General features: G+C 31.9%; 1 protein-coding gene across 1 annotated transcript in view; it reads right to left on the reverse strand.

Annotated features, from left to right (window-relative positions):
* Positions 1-21060, reverse strand: part of LOC134708071 (ubiquitin carboxyl-terminal hydrolase 20-like) — a 46921-nt gene that overhangs the window by 21963 nt on the left and 3898 nt on the right. The window contains exons 5-13 of the mRNA XM_063568369.1: positions 17965-18113; positions 17170-17239; positions 16718-16831; positions 15527-15605; positions 14548-15094; positions 13812-13903; positions 12898-13061; positions 7335-7439; positions 6709-6754 (exon numbers count right to left, since the gene is read on the reverse strand). Coding sequence (XP_063424439.1) covers positions 6709-6754; positions 7335-7439; positions 12898-13061; positions 13812-13903; positions 14548-15094; positions 15527-15605; positions 16718-16831; positions 17170-17239; positions 17965-18113 — 1366 coding nt within the window. The remainder of the gene's footprint in view (positions 1-6708; positions 6755-7334; positions 7440-12897; positions 13062-13811; positions 13904-14547; positions 15095-15526; positions 15606-16717; positions 16832-17169; positions 17240-17964; positions 18114-21060) is intronic.

Here is a 21060-nt window from a genome sequence, read left to right on the forward strand (position 1 = left end):
TAAGACTCATATTGTTTTGATCTTTAAAAATATGATTTATTTCATTCCCGCCAAAAATAAAACGTAAAAATGAAAAACGTTTCCAGTATTAAAAAATATCTACCAGTGATTTCTTTATAATAATTTCAAGAAGGAGAGTGCCATGTGCACTTTTCAAAATAAAGCAAAAAAAAGTGTATGTCACCGACCTTTCAAAAAAGTTATGAGTAATTTTCATGTTTTTTTCTCTTTCGTTTTGAAGAAAAGAGTTGTCTTTCTTCAGAACATTGCATCTGACGTCATAGTACAAAACTTTCCTTGCTGGCGCACTATTTGCAAAAAAATCGCAAATTGAATGTTTGGAACCCACATTTAAATTTCCAAGAATAACAACTTAATTCACCTACTTTATTATCCGGTAATACAAGAGATTATGCATGTGTCAGTATTAGATCTTATGATGTTGTTTCCGCACAATATTAACGTTCAGAAACATGCACCATCCGTCGGAATGGAAAATTGTTTGAAATAACCTTTCACGCCGCTTTTGTTAGAATGTCTGTTTTTGTCCTCTGCCCCTCATTAACAAAATTATTGAAAATAAAAAAAGAAATGAAAGATGGCACTGGCTAACTACAGAGTATTTGACTATATCAGACTAGATGTGTGTGGGGTTTTTTTTCGCGTTAATTTCAGAAGTTTGCCGTAACGAACTCATTTGCTACTGTTGACAGACAGACATACAAAAGCATGGACACCATTATATTTTCCTGACTAAGATGAACGTATAAAAGTTATTCCATCTAGTTTGTGAATTCATTATTTCTGAATATTTATCTTTCGTCCCTCTTTTAAGATGTAAGGAAATTAAAATTATAGGTATAATTTATGAATTAAAGATTTTGATTCTAAAACTTTATACATCTATCATAAAATACAATCACTGTTATTACTACCTCACGTGTTTTGAATAAACTAGACAGTAAATATAAAATACAAAAAGTTTTTAATTTAAAAATAATTTTCTGTTGAAAATTACAAAGTAAGATTTCTCCAACAGGATAAAAATATTATAAATCTAAATTGCTAATTTTGGAAATTAAAACAAAGACACTAAGGTTGTTGCCGGCATTGAAAATCGAAATTTGTTTTCAATCTTTTCGCTCATAGTCGTAGCTAAATGAAAGGGAGAGATTTTTTGTTGTATATTATTCTTGGAGCAATTTTTTTTGGTCATAAGTTAAATTTACAACAATTAAGTTTTAAACACCGACCATTTTGATTTAAATCATATTTGCTGAGTATTAATTTGATTAATATGTTTTGCCTTACAGCTAATTTCCGAATGCAAGTAGGGTAAAACTTTGGTTGGCTTCCTTGCTTTGTTTGTATGAATGTTTATTCAAGCTTTGTAATTAAGATTGACATCTTCATATATAGGTATGTAAACCTGTATATATGATATTTAAATTCCATTGGACATTATCAAAATAAAATTATACAAAATATACAAACAAACCAAAGTGTTGATCTACATACATTAGGAAATTAGCTGTAAGTTTCAGTCAGATCAGCCGAAATGTTTATCATTTCTTCTTAAGACAATTTGAAATGAAACAAATGACAAACGACAATGACCCTTTATCATAATTTAATTTTTATTATGAGATTTTGCCAAACAAGCAGTATAAATAAATTTTAACTTCATTGCCAGTTCGGACATTATTTTACGAGAATCATCCAGATATCAGTTACATGCATACGTTGCAAGTATGTCAAAACTTCTAGAAATAATTTTTTATCGGCCTGACCTTCTGAATACTCAATTTTTGATAATTTTGAAAAAATGACATTGAAATTAGAAGAATCAAATCATAGGAAACATGTGTACTAAGTTTTAAGTTGACATGCAGGACTTCAACTTCATCAAAAACTACCTTGACCAAAAACTTTAACATGAAGCGGGACGGACAGACGAACGAACGGCCAAACGAACGCACAGATCAGAAAACATAAACTGGACATAAAAATAATTTTCACCCCGGTAATCCGTACACAATCGGCGCAAATGAAAGACAAAATCTACACAAGTGAAAGAATAAAAACAAATGAAATGCAGATCGGCGCAAATATAAGACAAAATCTATGCGCATGTGAAAGAATAAAAAAAATGAGATGCAGATCGGCGCAAAAAAGTCGTGATCAAAATTCATATTTTATTATTTTTATTAAAACGAAGGTTAAATATAGTGTAGTATCTTTTGTGTCCATTTGTGTTAAATTTCCACAAGATATCAGCGCAACGCTTAATTCCTCTTTTCTTGGGAGACATATTTTTAAAAAGCGTACACCATGTTGGAATTCCGGCGTGAAAAACGCAAAATAGGATGTTATAATTTGACGTTTTCTCATTGCTAGAAACAACGTCATAGAGCTTTTATGTCACTACCAAGTTGCATTAGTTGATGCGCATAAACAATAGGCTGTTTGGTCTTTAATTTCATTTATTTCTTTTTACTTAAGCTAAAGTTATTGTGCAAAAAAACAAGAAAAATGCTTATTTGTGCCCTTTTTTTGCCCCTAATTCCTAAAATGTTGGGATCAAAACTCCCAAAATCAATCCCAACCTTCCTTTTGTGGTCATAAACCTTGTGTTAAAATTTCATAGATTTCTATTAAATTTTTACTAAAGTTAGAGTGCGAAAACTTAAAGTAATCGGTCGACGACAATGACGACGACGCCAACGTGATAGCAATATACGACGAAAAACTTGAAAAAATTTTGCGGTCGTATAAAAACAAATCTTATGATTACAGTGAATCAATCCCTGAAGCCTTAGAGGATAAACAATTAACGTTTTTACACTTTTGGTATGCAGCTGTAGCTTGCCTCCAAATGACCTTAGATCGACTCCGAATCACCTTTTGACGTCAAGCAACAATCACTTTTAAATTGTGACATCAAATATTTTAAATTATGATGTCAAAGTTTACCGGAACCTGTGTGATTTTACGTAATGGTGTACAAATTTGCATAAATACATCTATTATAGTTTGCTTGGATTATTTCATTGATATTTATCCTTTAACTCATTCGACTCCAAGAGATTTTTGGAAAATCAGGCTTTTTCGAAAATTTGCAAACATATGCAAATTATATGCAAATGAGTAGACTCTTGATGCTGTAACTGATACTCATCTATTAAACTATATATTGAGATTTGGGGGTGGATGGCATGGGTGGGGGACGACCTTGAGAGGTGAACATTGACCAAACTGTGTTTCTTTGTCATTTAAGTCTTACCCTACAGTTACTGCAGTCCATTCATGCTAACTGGGAGTATATGGGACTTAAGTGTCTTGCTGGCAAACTATTATTGTCAAGTCAGGTCTGCCTAAATGTGTGTTTTTACGGATTTTTTACAAAACAGTGACCTAGATTTTACAGACTAGTATCCTATTAGCCATATTATGCCTCTTTGTGTTCCTATACCACCTATGCATGCATTTATGATAATAGTTTATACCTGCAGTGACTACCAGTTACGCAGTGGCAATCAAAAGATGCCCACCCCCACCTGATTTTGGCTACTTTTCACGTTTTTCCGATTTTTAACTTTTAAACGGCTTTAAAAGTGCCATATTTTCATAAACAGACCTCTGGCAAGAGTTAATGGACCATGAACTACTTTTTTGAAGTCTCTGCTATCATGACAGTACAGATGGTGCGGTTCAAAAAATGTATGAAGGGTCATACAGACCATCAAAGAATGGTTGTCGCCATCACGCCTACAGGCGGGATTGGGGGTTAAAGGGTTAAAGGGGGGTCAAAGAAATTAACTTTTGGGCAAGTTTCAGGAAAGGGGTAGCTGTTAAATATCTACAATTATTAACTGTTTATATGTATACATATATTTTACTTCAAAAAATATTTCTTTATTTTTTTTCCTGAAAATAATCCATCAAATCTTTTCTTCCTTTATTGACCACATACTGTTAAAAAAAAAAAAATTATTAGGAATTAGGAGAAGGGGCATTAAGGGCATACATGACAGTTTTGATCCCATATTTACATTTTGATAAAAATTTCCATAGAGACTATTTTTTACCTGATTAAATCAAATATGTAATAAAAAATATACCTTTATGTGCTACTTTTGGAGTAAAATGAGGTCGAAATTTTGTATATTTGCTCAAAATTGGGATTTGTGGCCTTATTTTCCATTTCTAAAGAAAGACATAACATTTTTGTTTTAAAAGATAAACACAAATTGTTTTTTGTAAAATAATTTGTAATTTCTGCATTTAATAAGTATCCTAAAAATTGATACATTTTTTATTCAGAAATAACTCATTTTTATCAAATGTTCATGAATGTAGAAAAAAACACCTTTTTTTACTGTATATTTATCAAATTTAAAAAAAATTGCACTATTGACTTTTTCATGAAAATTAGCACACATAATCTTTTCACACTTGGACATTTTTATCTATTTAAACTAGACTGGTTCACTTTAAATTGTTTTAAGGGCTAATGTGAACGCTTTGAATCGATCTTTAATTGGTCTTAACTAAAACAATGAAGGAGGTAGTTTAGTTTGAATCGATCTAAAGTAAACCGATCTTACTTTAAATGTGAACGCAGAGATCGGTTTAAACTAGTACGATTAAATCAAAATAACCTATGTGCATGTATAACGGCAAAACTATCTCAGAGATTCGTTGTTTAACCCATATTTCTCTGTTAAAAGACTTTAAAAACAAACTGAAAACATGTTGTCTTCGTCGTAGCATAGATTTGTGAAATCTGCGTCTTCTTTTCTTATGTTGATTTATTTTCTTTGCAAGAACAGCAGTATCTACGGCGTCGTGTTGTAACTTCGTTGCTCGTTATTTTTTTCAAAATTAAAGAAAACTGCAATAACACCAGTATCAAAATTTTAACTTGTGATTCAAGAGAAACAATAAGTTTATCCAATTTTTTTTCAAGTGTGTGTATCAGTGTATCAACATATGAATTTGATAAATCAGTTCTATTTATACACAATGTTTACAGTTTTATGGGTAAAACGGTAATTTAGATTGCATTTTTAATTGTAGTGTGAACGCAGTGGTTCAGATTAGACAGATAGAGATCGTTATGATTAAAGATAATGTGAACGCTAACTGGTTTTATTTAGATAGATTCAAATCAGATGATAAAAAAAAATGCTAGTGTGAACCTTAATCAAACCAAACAGCATTTTAAAAAAGAGGGTCCATGAACTCGTTTTCAAGTTAAATAAGTTTGAATGAAAAAAATCAGTTGAACACTGCATCTTTTCCCAATAAGTCATAGTTTAACGTCGCGAGAATAACATTTTACATTAGCAACGTCATTACCTCCCCTGTAACTGTATGATATGCCCTTAAGGGCATACGATACAGTTTTGATCCTGTATTTAAAAGTTCGTTAATATTTGCATATAGGCTATTTTTTACCTGATTAAATCAAATATGTAATAAAAATTATACCTTCATGTGCTACTTTTGAGTAAAATGAGGTCGAAATTTTTTATATTTGCTCAAAATTCAGATTTGTGGCCGTAATTTCATTTTCGAAAGAAAGACATAACTTTTTTGTTATAAAAGATAAACAAAAATTGTTTTCTGTTAAATAATCGGTAATTTCTGTATTTTATAAATATCCTAAAAAAATATTCATTTTTTATTCAGAAATAACTCATATTTATCAAATGTTCATGAATTAAGGAAAATACGTCATTTTTTTTCTGCATTTTAATCAAAAATAAAAAAATCCTCTATTTACAGTTTTATAAAATTTAAGTCACATAATCTCCCTGCAAAATGAAACAAATTGCTGTTTTGAATAATAGGGGTCCATGAACTCGTTTTCAAATTAAATCAGTTTGAATGATAGAAATCAGTCGAAAAATGCATCTTTTCCCGATATGTCACAGTTTGACGTCGCAAAAATAGCATTTTACGTTAGCAACGTCATTACCTCCCCTGTAACTGTATCGTATGCCCTTAAGGCCTGGTTTTGGCTCAAATATTACTGCAAATTTAAAAATTTTCAAACGTATTCCAAAATTTGTCATAACTAGACTAAGGTATAAGGTAGTCAGAAAATAATTTAAGAAAAAACATTTAACAAGTTACCATGGCAACAAACCATGACCAAATCTGTATAATTTATAAAATTTCTTGATTTTCCTTGTTTTTCAGTCAAATTTTTAGTATATTTTAGATTTGCAAAGTATGTGTGCACGCAAGAAACAACTTTATATTTGGTGAGATTATATCAAAAGTTATAATAACGCTTCTCTTAAATTAGTTTGTTGTTTCTTGGCTGCGTATGATGTTTCCTCAAAGGAAATATATAGAAGGAAAACTATATAAATTCTGCATTTTTCATCGTTTTCATGAAAACAGTACCTACTATGATGTAATTGTGACGTCATCAGATAAAAAATCTTATGTTTTTTGTTTTTATTTCCTAACTCTATGCATTTCCAAACAGTATGTGCAAATTTGAAATAGTTGCCAAAGATTTTATTTTCTTGGGCCAAAACCCAGTCTTAATGCCCCTACTCCTTTTTCTTTTCTGAAATAATAAAACAGAAAATAGGGTTATCTGCTCTTATGCAAATTTTCACCTAAATAGTAAAGCTGTTATAACTATTCTTTAGTTTTCAAAAAGGTGGACTAACAATGTTTGAAACATACCTCTGGCAATACCATTACCCTTGAGAACTTGATTCCATTTCTGAGTCTGAAAAAAACACCCAACCAAACTTTTAATAAATCAGCAATGCTATAATTATTGTTAATAAATTCCATCATAAGATACAGTCAATCTTTTCAAACAGAACATTTGTAAATATAAAAACAGTCTAAATAGATTGTTAAGATTTAAAATGAATATATTCTAGATTATTATAGTAGCATGTGTGTAAACTGAAGACCTGTCTGACATTTACAAAATTGAAAGTTCTGAAGAAATTCAGTTTTATCTATTTTAACTGTTCGAAGGCTTAAAATATTTTCTTGAAACAAATACAATTGTCAATGACATACTTTAGAAAATCACATTGTAGGGTCATGACATGAGGACAGATGGATCTTTGATCTTCTATTTTGCACAAAGAAATTTCAGCAAACAATGACTAAGCAATACATTCTTTTGTAGTCCTTGTTTAGTATATTGATATCTTGTCTTTTTACAAGGAAATTCAAAGCTTGACATGTGAAATTTGTGAAATAAACACTTAAGTATTGTAGACAAAATTACCAGTATGAAGAGATCTAAATTATATAAGATTATCTTAAAATAAATATCACTACATGCTTACTTTTTACATTTTTCACAGCTGTACATATTGTCTCCTTTCAACTCATCAGCTGAGAAGAAAGCTGCCAAACAGTCTTGTAAAGTTATTGCAGGTCCAACAAACCAACTGCCAAAAAAATTCAAGATAATTTACTCGTATTTAATATTATTATTCACCAAAATGTTTATAATAAAATCATAATCAATAGCAACCTAATGAATACATGCTAAACATTGCAGAGCCAAATTAGTAGAGGAATAACTTATTGTCCCCAGAATTTTCATGCTTTGAGACATACCGAATTAAATATTTTCATTATAATTTAATGAAATTTTCAATGAGTTGATTTTCCATTGTTGACTCTGCTACACAGTAGACATATACTCTATCACTATATAGAGGCAACTTATAAATTATAGAAAAAGTTATACATTCTCTTACAAAAAACCTAATCAAAGAGCTGATAGCTCTGAGGTGGAAGAAGGTGAATAAAAGGTAACTTGAATTACCATAAAAGCAGCCCCACTTACCCAGGCTTACAAGAAAAGGTCAGAAGTACATGGATTTCCCATCCGTACAATCATTTTCTATGTTCAGTTGACTATGAAAAAGGTAAAATCTTTAATTTGGCAGTAAAATTAAGAGGATCATATCAAGAGGAACACATGTGTACTAAGTTTCAAGTTGATTGGATTTCAACTTCATCAAAAACTACCTCGACCATAAACTTTATAACCAGAAGCAGGACGGACGGACAGACTAGAAAACATATTGCCCATAAATGGAGCATAAAAATAGTAAGACTTGTTACATACCCGCCAACTTTTGAAAGTTCCCATATGGGTTTTTACTGCACAACAACAATTTTAAAGGTTACAATTTTTAGCGACGTATTTTGCAAGATCTGGATTGTCTAGAAAAAGTGTCATATTTGTATGATGAACTTACATGCCTTTTCCTTAAGTCTGTTTGCATGATTCTAGTTATATATTAAATCGGTAGAAAAAATATACATGAAGCTAGCAGACCAGGGTTTATTTTCCAGATTAAGAATATTAGAATTTAGATGCTTGTTGAAATTTCCAATTTTGAATTATGCACAAAGATGGACCTTTAACAGGTTGGGAACAACACTCCAAATGAGGGTAACCTAACTAAATCATCACAACCCACTGTAAAAAATGAGCACAAAAAAAGTCATATTATTGTAGACCTTTTATAAGTCTAGTTGCACATATATATATATGGAAGTGTTTAACGACCTTGACTTGCCTTTCAGCCCTCGCACGGTCGGCTCGGTGCCTGAAGGCGTTTGGTGAGCTTTAAATGATTTGATGCCATGGGTCAGGAACAAGTAGTGGAGGTCGCAATATGTAGGCCGCCATCTTGGTTTTGGTGAGTTGATTTTTCTTTGTTAACTATTTTGATGTTTTTCTTCACTAACGGCTGCTTTCAGGGCCAGTTTGGTCAGCTTGGCAGCCCGCTAGCCTCGATGAAGGAGTACTGGTAGATGATCTCGGACGTAGTTCAGAAGATGACAGGAAGCGTTATCAGGACCAAAGCCGTGAGGCAGTGAAATGAAGGTCGTATCACCCAACAGCCTAGGATACAGCCCTCGGACGTTAATCGGCATGACACTCCCCATAATATACAATGGTTTTGGAGGCATGTTAACGCGGGTACGCCAACTACTACGTCTCTCTGTACGGCATGGATTGGTTTCTGTCATCTTAAGTAGTAAGTCGTTGAACATCTAACTGTATACCCTCATCAAAGATAGCGGGTAAAGGAGAGCTGGCCCAGCACGTCCGTTCAGCTGTAATGACTGAGACGTGACTGTTGATTACCACCTAATGATTGGATTAATTGGTTGCACATATTGTATGTTGACTTCTATGATATAAACTTCAATTTAATCCTTGAAAGGAGGTCTAGATTGCAAAAATAATTTATAGATTTTAATTTTATTATTTGTCCAAAATCATTTAAATTCATTTAATCAACATCCCTTATGATTATTTGATTAAACTATTAACCCTTACCATGCGGTACCCGTCTTTTGACGGGCGGACCCTAATAACCGTTATTTGGCTCTAATGGCGTTCCATACTTTTAGAAGTCCACTTTATGATACTTATTTTAAAAGTTATGCATGTTCCGTCAATCTGAGGCTATCCATATTCACGTTTCTCATGTATAAGTAGCATTTTGAGCACAAATACGGACTTGGAAAATTGAAATTGGCTAAAACTCGATTTTCTGGAGGGGTAGGCTTCACATCTGTATCTTACACAAGAAGTTCAGAGGCATAAAACTGGCAAAGATAGTGCAAACCCACAGCCATATAACTACTGATCATTATTATTATTGAAATACGCATAGGAAACAACTACTTCCGGTTTTGGGTCCATTCGAAGTCAAAAATCGGCAAAAATCGTGAAATTCGGTATTTTGGGTCCAAATGACCTTCTGTAGACCGATGAATCAAGACCAGATTCACTCCGACCTAACAACTGTTGGGGTCTATTTGTTCACTAGGGTCCACTCTACACGCAGGCTACAACTGGATACCTTAACCAGCAACCCTGGGTCTTCTGGGTCAAGAGAAGGGGTGAAAAATCGGCAAAATTGACGTTTTTTGCACCTGTTGACCCACTTTGGGGCAAATTCCCGTAAAAAAACCAAATGACCTTCTGTAGACCGATGAATCAAGACCAGATTCACTCCGACCTAACAACTGTTGGGGTCTATTTGTTCACTAGTAACAACCAGATGCTCCGCAGGGCGTAGCTTTATACGACCGCAGAGGTTGAACCCTGAACGGTTGGGGCAAGTATTGACACAACATTCAAGCTGGATTCCGCTCTAAATTTGGATTGTGATTAAATAGTGGACACAGCATAGGTTTCTGACACAGAATGAATGTATTCAAATGAACTTAAAATTTTTGTTTTCTCTTAGAGCAATTCACTATGCTGTTGAATATTAATCCTCTCAAAAAAATGTTTGAAGAAATTTTCTTTTTATTTATGAAATTTCAAATGAGAAAAATTGAACCCAATTTTTTAATCACATCCCCCTTTCCCTTATTCCAAAACTAATTTCAATTAAAATATTCTAATGGAGTTTGCAACAATTACTACTCATTTAAATACATCATAAAATATTAAGATGTAAAAAAAACTGCTTGTTATCACTGAATGGTAAAGATTATTTAAATTTATCAGTTGGTAGTAAAAAGTGAATATACATTGTATATTGTATATAACAAAGATTTAAGTTGATTCTGGACAAAGAAAGATAACTCCAATTAAAAAAAATTCTTGCAGATATTTCTTGCTTACTATACTGGACAAAGAAAGATAACTCTTAATTAAAAAAAAAATTGCAATTTCACAATATTGTGAAATTAGATATTTCTTGCACAATACTGTGCAATTGAAAAGACTTGCTATTGCACAATACTTAATATAATAATTTTAGATCCTGATTTGGACCAACTTGAAAACTGGGCCCATAATCAAAAATCTAAGTACATGTTTAGATTCAGCATATCAAAGAGGCCCAAGAATTTAATTTTTGTTAAAATCAAACTTAGTTTAATTTTGGACCCTTTGCACTTTAATTTAGACCAATTTTAAAACTGGACCAAAAATGAAGAATCTACATACACAGTTAGATTTGGCATATTAAAGAACCCCAATTATTCAATTTTTGATGAAATCAAACAATGTTTAATTTTGGACCTCGATTTGGGCCAACTTGAAAACTGGGCCAATAATCAAAAATCTAAGTACATTTTTAGATTCAGCATATCAAAGAACCCCAAGGTTTCAATTTTTGTTAAAATCAAACTAAGTTTAATTTTGGACCCTTTGGACCTTAATGTAGACCAATTTGAAAACGGGACCAAAAATTAAGAACCTACATACACAGTTAGATTCGGCATATTAAAGAACCCCAATTATTAAATTTTGATGAAATCAAACAAAGTTTAATTTTGGACCCTTTGGGCCCCTTTTTCCTTAACTGTTGGGACCAAAACTCCCAAAATCAATACCAACCTTCCTTTTGTGACAATAAACATTGTGTTTAAATTTCATTGATTTCTATTTACTTTAACTAAAGTTATTGTGCGAAAACCAAGAATAATGCTTATTTGGGCCCTTTTTTGGCCCCTTATTCCTAAACTGTTGAAACCAAAACTCCCAAAATCAATCCCAACCTTTCTTTTGTGGTCATAAACCTTGTGTCAAAATTTCATAGATTTCTATTAACTTAAACTAAAGTTATAGTGCGAAAACCAAGAAATTGCTTATTTGGGCCCTTTTTGGCCCCTAATTCCTAAAATGTTGGGACCAAAACTCCCAAAATCAATACCAGCCTTCCTTTTATGGTCATAAACCTTGTGTTAAAATTTCATAGATTTCTATTCACTTTTACTAAAGTTAGAGTGCGAAAACTAAAAGTATTCGGACGACGACGACGACGACGACGACGACGACGCCAACGTGATAGCAATATACGACGAAAATTTTTTCAAAATTTGCGGTCGTATAAAAATTTTTTCAAAATTTGCGGTCGTATAAAAAGTATTTCAATATTCCCAATACACATCGTTTTGATAACACAACGGCAGTTAGCCAGAGGTAAACATCGTTGATTACCAGTATGTTTGACACCTTAGCTGTCAAGTGAAGCCATATAATTATACATCTTCTTTGATGTTCAGGTAAAATTTAACACAGGTGTCAATTACACCCGTACAGTAGTAAGAAATGATCAAATATGGCGTCTGAAAATTTTCATTCATGAAATATTTCATACACAGGAGTTTTTTCTCCTAAACGGGAGGACGGGAGGAGACCCCTGAAAACGGGAGTTTTGTACTCCCGTCGGGAGGTTCACATGTATGATACGAAGGGCATCTAATTCACATGACAAAGGAAAACCATGAATAAAGACAACACTTTATATATCCTTTTTATTTATATAAAAACAAAATCTTCTTGTCTGCAGGATTGCAAATTCGTAACTTCAAGGGCGAACTTGTAAACAGGGCAAGTTGTCCCAATACCAAATTCCGGCATGCGTAATACAAATATCTACAGTTAAAACATCCTGTTACAAGTAAACAAATAATGTTCATGTGGATGAGATGAAATCTAATAACTTACATAAATAAAAGGGTCATATTTACGATAGTGATTGTTTTACAATCATAATTTACAAATTAAATCATTCAGATGCCTAATCATGTTTAAAAATCGGTGTCAGGAATCTTAAGTTGTTTTGAAATTGTAATACACGACATGAATGCGGCATACGGAGACTCAATGCCAATGGTCAGCCCCTTAAGTCTTCAGAAGACTTGACGTCTTCTTCCACTAAAAAAATAACATTACATGCACACTTTCGTACCTAAAGGAATTTATAAGCTCTTTAATTTTTTTAATTTTCATTTCCCTTTAAACATGTTTTAATAAAATAACTGAATAAAAATAAAATGAATGACAAAGGAAATGATAAGTCACTACAAACATTGATATCAAATATAATTGCATCGACTGTTTACATTTACTACCTTTTCATCCAAGTCATTACCCAAGTCATCCAGCTCTGATTAGCCTCCCCACAGGTGCCTCCCTTAATTGGACTTCCTTGTGAGTTAGAATGTAATACAAATATCTGGTCTTTACTTGGGATGGGTAATGACAGGTCTTGGAAAGTTTCCTTGGTTGTTGAAATCTGAAAAATGAATAAAAGATTCATTCTATATTAGACAAAAGTCAACAGCCATAGGCATTCATTGAATGGCACACAAATGATAAAGCTAATAGAAGAAGAAAATTCCAGAAATAAAGGTAATCAAAAACTGAAACAAGAGGTGCTTAATTTCATTTTATGAGAATAATTCTGTGTTTATTTAGTTGCTTTCATTCAAGCAGCCACAGATAGTGCAGTTTAGAGATAAAGAACCACATCTGAATCATATTTAAACTTTTGTTAGGCTATATCAATACGTACAACAAATCATTGTGACAAAAAAAATATTAAAAATGCAATGCACCTCAATTATAAATATGATAGACACACATGATGATGGATACTGGTCACTCTGATAAAACAATCAATATAAACTCTGTCCTATATATGGATGCAAAACTGTGAGTGTTTAAAAAAAATATCAGTTTTGATTATTGAGTTAAATATTCAGCCTATTCTTTTATAACAGGGTTACTAATGATAACTAAACTTATTTCCATGTCTCTTTACAAATATATTTCAATCTTTTGATCTATCTTTCATTTATTGACAACCTGGTTCCCCATGAAAAAAGACAGACTCTATTATTTATATAGACATCTTTTTAAGGGTTTCAAACACTACCAGAAATAACTCAAGCAAAATTAATGATTTATTTTGACATCTTTTGTTTTAATCACTACCAGAAATAACTTAAGCTTAAATAATGAAGCCCATATCATATATTCTCACCCTCTCACAAGTCAAACACTGTACTGAACTAAGTATTCTGCCATCAAATATGTCTGATATTACACTCTGATATTGTATATTTTTCCGCTTCCCTGCAAACAAAATTAAAAAAAATTCTTATGGTTGTCAATTTCAATGTATTTTATCTGAAAAATTTCAATCAAAAATATTCTTTTGCAGTAAATGGTGTCACTTGCTTTAAGCACTGAACTACAAGTGGTTTAGACATTAATGTATGGTGGTTCACAAATTTAGAACATTTTACAAATGTGTAATACTCTAGTGAATGAATGCATATACATTTTAACATTATAAAAGGACATAGCTCAAGAAGGGTAAAAGTGACACTGCCTTAACTTGTCTTCATCTGTGTTTTGTGGTGATAAATTATAAGCATTGTGTATATATATCTTTCATAATATTTGGTTGAGGCATAATTAAGTTAGAAAACAGAAACATAACTATTAACTATAGAACAGTAAAACTTACATCATCCAAATTCAAACTTGATCTGTGTTTTGTTGTAATAAGCATTGATTATAAGTTTCCTAACATTTGGTTAACTAAAGTTAGAGAATGGAAACCAATTTTTGGATGTATGGACTAACAGATGGACAAGGGTAAAACTACAAGCAGGCTCAAAAATTAATTTAATAAGTAAACAAATTCCTATTTCTAATTGAGATGAAGAACCTTTTAAGATTCCTCTTTTATCTTTTCCAATGCAATACTTTACCTCTTCTGGGAACAGAATTCATTTTTGACAAGTCTGGGTCACTTTTGTGTTGTATCCAAGGAGATCTGACTTCCTGGCATCTATCTGTGCTGCTTTCCACTTCTTCATTTTTTGTCATGGCTATCCTTTCATTAGTAAAATCTTTTTTCTCTTTATTAGATTTTTGACTGTCATCAATAGCACATTCCTCATTATTTTTTCCCGATTTTGGTTTTTGACTAGCTTTAATTTTACTTAAATTGTTACTTGTATCAATTGTTTCAATACTTGCAGAATTTTCATTTGACGAGGCTGTGTTTCCGCTAGTAACAGAATCACAGGTTTCATAGAACTCATCTGACTGACTGCTAATTGATGAGTCAACGGATATCTGTCTATCATGTCTTAGAAATGATGTTCTGGTCTGAAATTTATCTTCATGGTCACTTTGATGTTCTTTGTCACTTTGTTCATGTTGTTCTTCTATGTCTAATTCAGTAAGAGGAAGGGGTTGCTTTAATTCTTCATGAATTTGGTCCATAAAACACCTTAAAAACTCTTGTGCATCCTGAAATACATTTATACATTTTTGAGAAAAATTAACATTGCTGTTACATGCATGTTTAGATACTTTAATTGTTGACAGATGAAAATATAATAAAACAAAAATTATAATTTTTTTGTTTTTTTTTAAATAAAAAAAATGAATAATTTTTACCTTTCTTTGTCTTTCTAATCTCTGCATTTTTTCAACGCTAATAGAATGGCTGTAATCATTAATTTTCACAAACAATTAGACACAAATTTAGAAAAAGATATAGGTAGCAGTAATAAATAATTCTTCATAAAGGACATAATTTCGAGTCTATAAAAAGGAGGCATATACTGATTCTGAGTCAGAGCCATTTTCCATTTATATCTGTGTTAGATTCTATTCATTACACAATAGTTTTATTCATGAAATTCTAATACAATGCTACAACATGCTTATAAAACCCACCTGTTGTGAATATCCTCGAAACATTGGATGAACTATCTTGATACCATTTACTACACCACTAGGAATAGTGTAACTGGGTCTAAAATAAAGATTCCATGTTACAAGTAGTTACATATACATTTACTTTTGCATATATCATTTTGTTGATATTACCTTTAAGTTTGTTGATACCAAGGCAAACAAGCCTTTTACTGTCTCAGGAGGTATTATATGTGGTTAGAAAAAATCCAAATATTTCTTTCTCTAAACTTATTGTCCAGAAGTATAACTTCATACATGTCAATCAATGTTTTAAGTATTTATTGTCCTATGTATGATGGTGCTCTGGCTGTTAGATAATCATATCTACAGTATATAACGATTGTAAACGACAGTGGCAAGAAATAACAAACAAAGATCACAGGTTTATTAGTGTCAGTTAATGTTTTATGGTAATTTTAAAAGAGACACTCCTATTTATGATATATCATATAGTGTATTGCATCAAAATGGGTGTTTATTTGGTGTGTAAAAAATCACCCAGTGACAAAGGATTAATCAAATGGGAGGAATTTCAACATCAAATACAACAGCTGTACAGAACACTGTAAGTGCAGCTATTCATCTGGAAAGGTCTTTTTATATTATTTATAAATATTGTGCTTAATACACAAACACATTATTTTGCTAACAGCTCTGTTACTTTTAGATATTAATGAAAAAAGGTCTTCTACAAACTCAGGTAAATTGTTTAAATAAAATTAGCGGTCCAATTTTTCTTGCACCTGATGCGCATTTCAACAATACATGTCTCTTCAGTGATGCTCGTGGCAAAAAAATATGTGAAATCCAAAGCTTAAATAAAAGATGAAGAGCTATAATCCAAAAAGTCCAAAAAGTCCAAAAAGTATAGCCAAATCCGTGAAAGGAATCAGAGCTTTGCATGAGGAAGATACATTCCTTAATTTAAAATAATTTCTAATAATTTGTAACAGCAAATTTTACAACACAAAAAATCTGTATGTTCATGGCAGTACCGAAGTACTGGCTACTGGGCTGGTGATACCCTCGGGGACTAATAGTCCACCAGAGGAGGCATTGACCCAGTAGTAGTAATAAAATTAACTGTACCAATTTTTTTTTGAAAGGTTGAAATAAAAGAGATAAGAGTTGTACACCAACCCATTAAAGATATAAACATATTAGATATACCTCCTTTTGCTCCACAGCTCTGTTACCAGTTTTAGGTATTGTTTAGATAACATAGGAGACTTTTCTGGTTTGATAAATCCTTGACAGTCAAGGAAGAATCTTGTTAGAGGAGGACTGAAATAAAAAGAAATAATATTTACTAAATGCTTCATATTATAAACCTCAATAATTTCTTTGGCTATACAGATCAGAGGTATATATTGATTGAATCTGCAGTTTTTAAACATAGTCTATCGTTTTATGTTATTGTTTTAAGGGACTTCTGAACAATGTAAAACAATGATTTAGCATATTAACTTCAAATTAAATATTTCTAACTATTATTGTGTCTGTTTATTCTGGAGAATAACACAAAATTGGTTAACTAAACAAGGTCGTTCTGCTGACTTTTAGGATTGAACATGACAAAGGACAAGTGTGCAAACAAATATACAAATTTTGTAAATACATACCAGTTGGATAATGCTTGTACAGCTGCGTTCAAATAACAGGTGTTACCTAAATTCTTCAACCCAGTCAAACCTGTATTCAAAGAGAACAAAAGTTTCTGATCATGCTAAGTTAAAAATGAATTCCTAGTTACTCATTCAGACATATATTACTTCATTTTCCTTTAAAAAATTTTTTTTTAGAACTTTAAGTAAATTATATCAGAATTCATATTATCAGATAATAGTTAATTATATCATAATTATTACAATTGACAACAGTTACTATTATCGTTTTGGGATTTGGAAAAACTATAAAATAAGAAAACATTTCTGACCCAATAGGGATAAACAATGGTGATATCCCGAATATATATCTTAGCCTGAGGATGACACTGATCATGTCAGTTTTGACAAGAACAAACCCTCAGCCCAATTCCAAGGGTGTGAAAATAAATTGAGCATTTCTTGGCAATTATTATTCTAACCTCTTTTTCTTTGTTACTAATTATAAAAGCATTCTCCAAATAAAAAAATATACTGTTGGTCAAGTTCAGTATTTTTAATATATCCCAACATTCATTGAAAGAATCAGATTTGTCTAGCAAATAGGACTGTATGTAAGCTCTAACCCACAATCAAAGTTGATGGGTCAAAAAGACAGAAAATGCTATTTAATGTCAGCGGAAGTATTTTATCAGGTTTTAAGAAAAGAAGGTTGAATTTAAGAGCATCAACAGCCTTGTTTTCTTCCAAGTTTTGCTAACCAGACCACTGCTTATATTAAGCCTGATCATAAAAATTGATAAGATATATTACCCCTAGGTCTGCCATCTCCTTCATCCTCAGATTCAGTTTCATCACCACCTGATAAACTTCTCTGAGGTGAACTATTGACAGAATTTAACTCCTGTCTTACATCATCCATTTTTTTTATCTTTAACATACTAGCTGAATTTTCAGGAATTCTACAAATATATAAATCAATAAATAACCAGATACTCCGAGGGGCAAAGCTTTATATGACCGCAGAGGTTGAACCCTGAACGGTTGGGGCAAGTATGGACACAACATTCAAGCTGCATTCAGCTCTAAATTTGGATTGTGATTAAATAGTTGATACAGCATAGGTTTCTGACACAGAATGAATGTGGTCTAATGAACTAAAAAAAAAATTTTGCCTTTGAGCAATTCACTATGCTGTTGAATATTAATCCTCTCAAAAAAATGTTTGAAGATATTTTCTTTTTATTTATGAAATCTGAAATGAAAAAAATTGACCCCCTCCCCCCCCCCCCCCCCCCCCCAATTTTATTTTCACATCCCCCTTTCTGTTATTTTAAAACTGATCTCAATTCAAATTTCTAATGAAGTTTGCAACAATAACTACTCATTTAAATACATCATAAAATACTAAAATGTAAAAAAAAGTGCTTGTTATCACTGACAATGACTGAATGGTAAAGATTGTTTTAATCTATCAGTTGGTAGTAAAAGTGAATATACATTGTATATTGTATAAAACAATGATTTATGTTGATTAACTACTATTCTGGACAAAGAAAGATAACTCCAATTGAAATCCAATTAGAATTTCTTGCTATTGCACAATAAGATATTTCTAGCTTGCTATTGTGCAATACTGTGCAATTGAAAATATTTGCTATTGCACAATACTGTGCAATTGAAGATTTCTTGCTATTGCACAATACTGTGCAATTGAAGATTTCTTGCTATTGCTGAATTTATAACTGTGCAATTGAAAATTTCTTGCTATTGCACAATACTTAATGTAATAATTTTGGATCCTGATTCGGACCAACTTGAAATCTGGGCCCATAATCAAAAATCTAAGTACATGTTTAGATTCAGCATATCAAAGAGGCCCAAGAATTCAATTTTTATTAAAATCAAACTTAGTTTAATTTTGGACCCTTTGGACTTTAATGTAGACCAATTTTAAAACGGGACCAAAAATTAATAATCTACATACACAGTTAGATTTGGCATATCAAAGAACCCTAATTATTCAATTTTTGATGAAATCAAACAAAGTTTAATTTTGGACCCTGATTTGGGCCAACTTGAAAACTGGGCCAATAAGAAAAATCTAAGTACATGTTTAGATTCAGCATATCAAAGAGGCCCAAGAATTCAATTTTTATTAAAATCAAACTTAGTTTAATTTTGGACCCTTTGGACCTTAATGTAGACCAATTTGAAAACGGGACCAAAAATTAAGAATCTACATTCACAGTTAGATTTGGCATATCAAAGAACCCCAATTATTCATTTTTTGATGAAATCAAACAAAGTTTAATTTTGGACCCTTTGGGCCCTTTATTCCTAAACTGTTGGGACCAAAACTCCCAAAATCAATACCAACCTTCCTTTTATGGTCATAAACCTTATTCAATTTTTGATGAAATCAAACAAAGTTTAATTTTGGACCCCGATTTGGACCAACTAGAAAACTGGGCCAATAATTAAAAATCTAAGTACATTTTTAGATTCAGCATATCAAAGAACCCCAAGGATTCAATTTTTGTTAAAATCAAACAAAGTTTGGACCCTTTGGACCTTAATGTAGACCAATTTTAAAACTTAACCAAAAATTAATAATCTGCATACACAGTTAGATTTGGCATATCAAAGAACCCTAATTATTCAATTTTGATGAAATCAAACAAAGTTTAATTTTGGACCCTGATTTGGGCCAACTTGAAAACTGGGCCAATAAGAAAAATCTTTGTACATGTTTAGATTCGGCATATCAAAGAACCCCAAGGATTCATTTTTTGTTAAAATCAAACAAAGTTTAAGTTTGGACCCTTTGGACCTTAATGTAAACCAATTTGAAAACGGGACCAAAAATTAAGGATCTACATACACAGTTAGATTTGGCATATCAAAGAACCCCAATTATTCAATTTTTTATGAAATCAAACAAAGTTTAATTTTGGACCCTTTGGGCCCCAAATTCTTAAACTGTTGGGACCAAAACTCCCAAAATCAATACCAACCTTCCTTTTATGGTCATAAACCTTATGTTTAAATTTCATAGATTTCTATTTATAAATACTAAAGTTATGGGCGAAAACCAAGAAAAATGCTTATTTGGGTCCCTTTTTGGCCCCTAATTCCTAAACTGTTGGGACCTAAACTCCAAAATTCAATACCAACCTTCCTTTTGTGGTCATAAACATTGTGTTTAAATTTCATTGATTTCTATACACTTAAACTAAAGTTATTGTGTGAAAACCAAGAATAATGCTTATTTGGGCCCTTTTTTGGCCCTTAATTCCTAAACTGTTGGAACCAAAACTCCCAAATTCAATCCCAACCTTTCTTTTGTGGTCATAAACCTTGTGTCAACATTTCATAGATTTCTATTAACTTAAACTAAAGTTATAGTGCGAAAACCAAGAAAATGCTTATTTGGGCCCTTTTTGGCCCCTAATTCCTAAAATGTTGGGACCAAAACTCCGAAAATCAATCCCAACCTTCCTTTTGTGGTTATAAACCTTGTGTTAAAATTTCATAGATTTCTATTCACTTTTACTAAAGTTAGAGTGCGAAAACTAAAAGTATTCAGACGAAGACGCAGACGACGACGCCAACGTGATAGCAATATACTACGAAATTTTTTTCAAATTTTGCGGTCGTATAAAAATTAAAGGGATAAAGCCTGAACTTCTTAACCATTTACAAACTTTAATGTAAAGTAAACAATAAATAAGGCTGTTAGTTTCCCCGTTTGAATTGTTTTACATTTGTCATTTCAAGGCCTTTTATAGCTGACTATAAGGTATGGGCTTTACTCATTGTTGAAGGCTGTACAGGTGACCTATAGTTGTTACTTTCTGTGTCATTTGGTCTCTTGTGGAGAGTTGTCTCATTGGCAATCATACATGT

Source organism: Mytilus trossulus, chromosome 2 (assembly GCF_036588685.1).
Source record: "Mytilus trossulus isolate FHL-02 chromosome 2, PNRI_Mtr1.1.1.hap1, whole genome shotgun sequence".
Lineage (NCBI taxonomy): Eukaryota > Metazoa > Mollusca > Bivalvia > Mytilida > Mytilidae > Mytilus > Mytilus trossulus.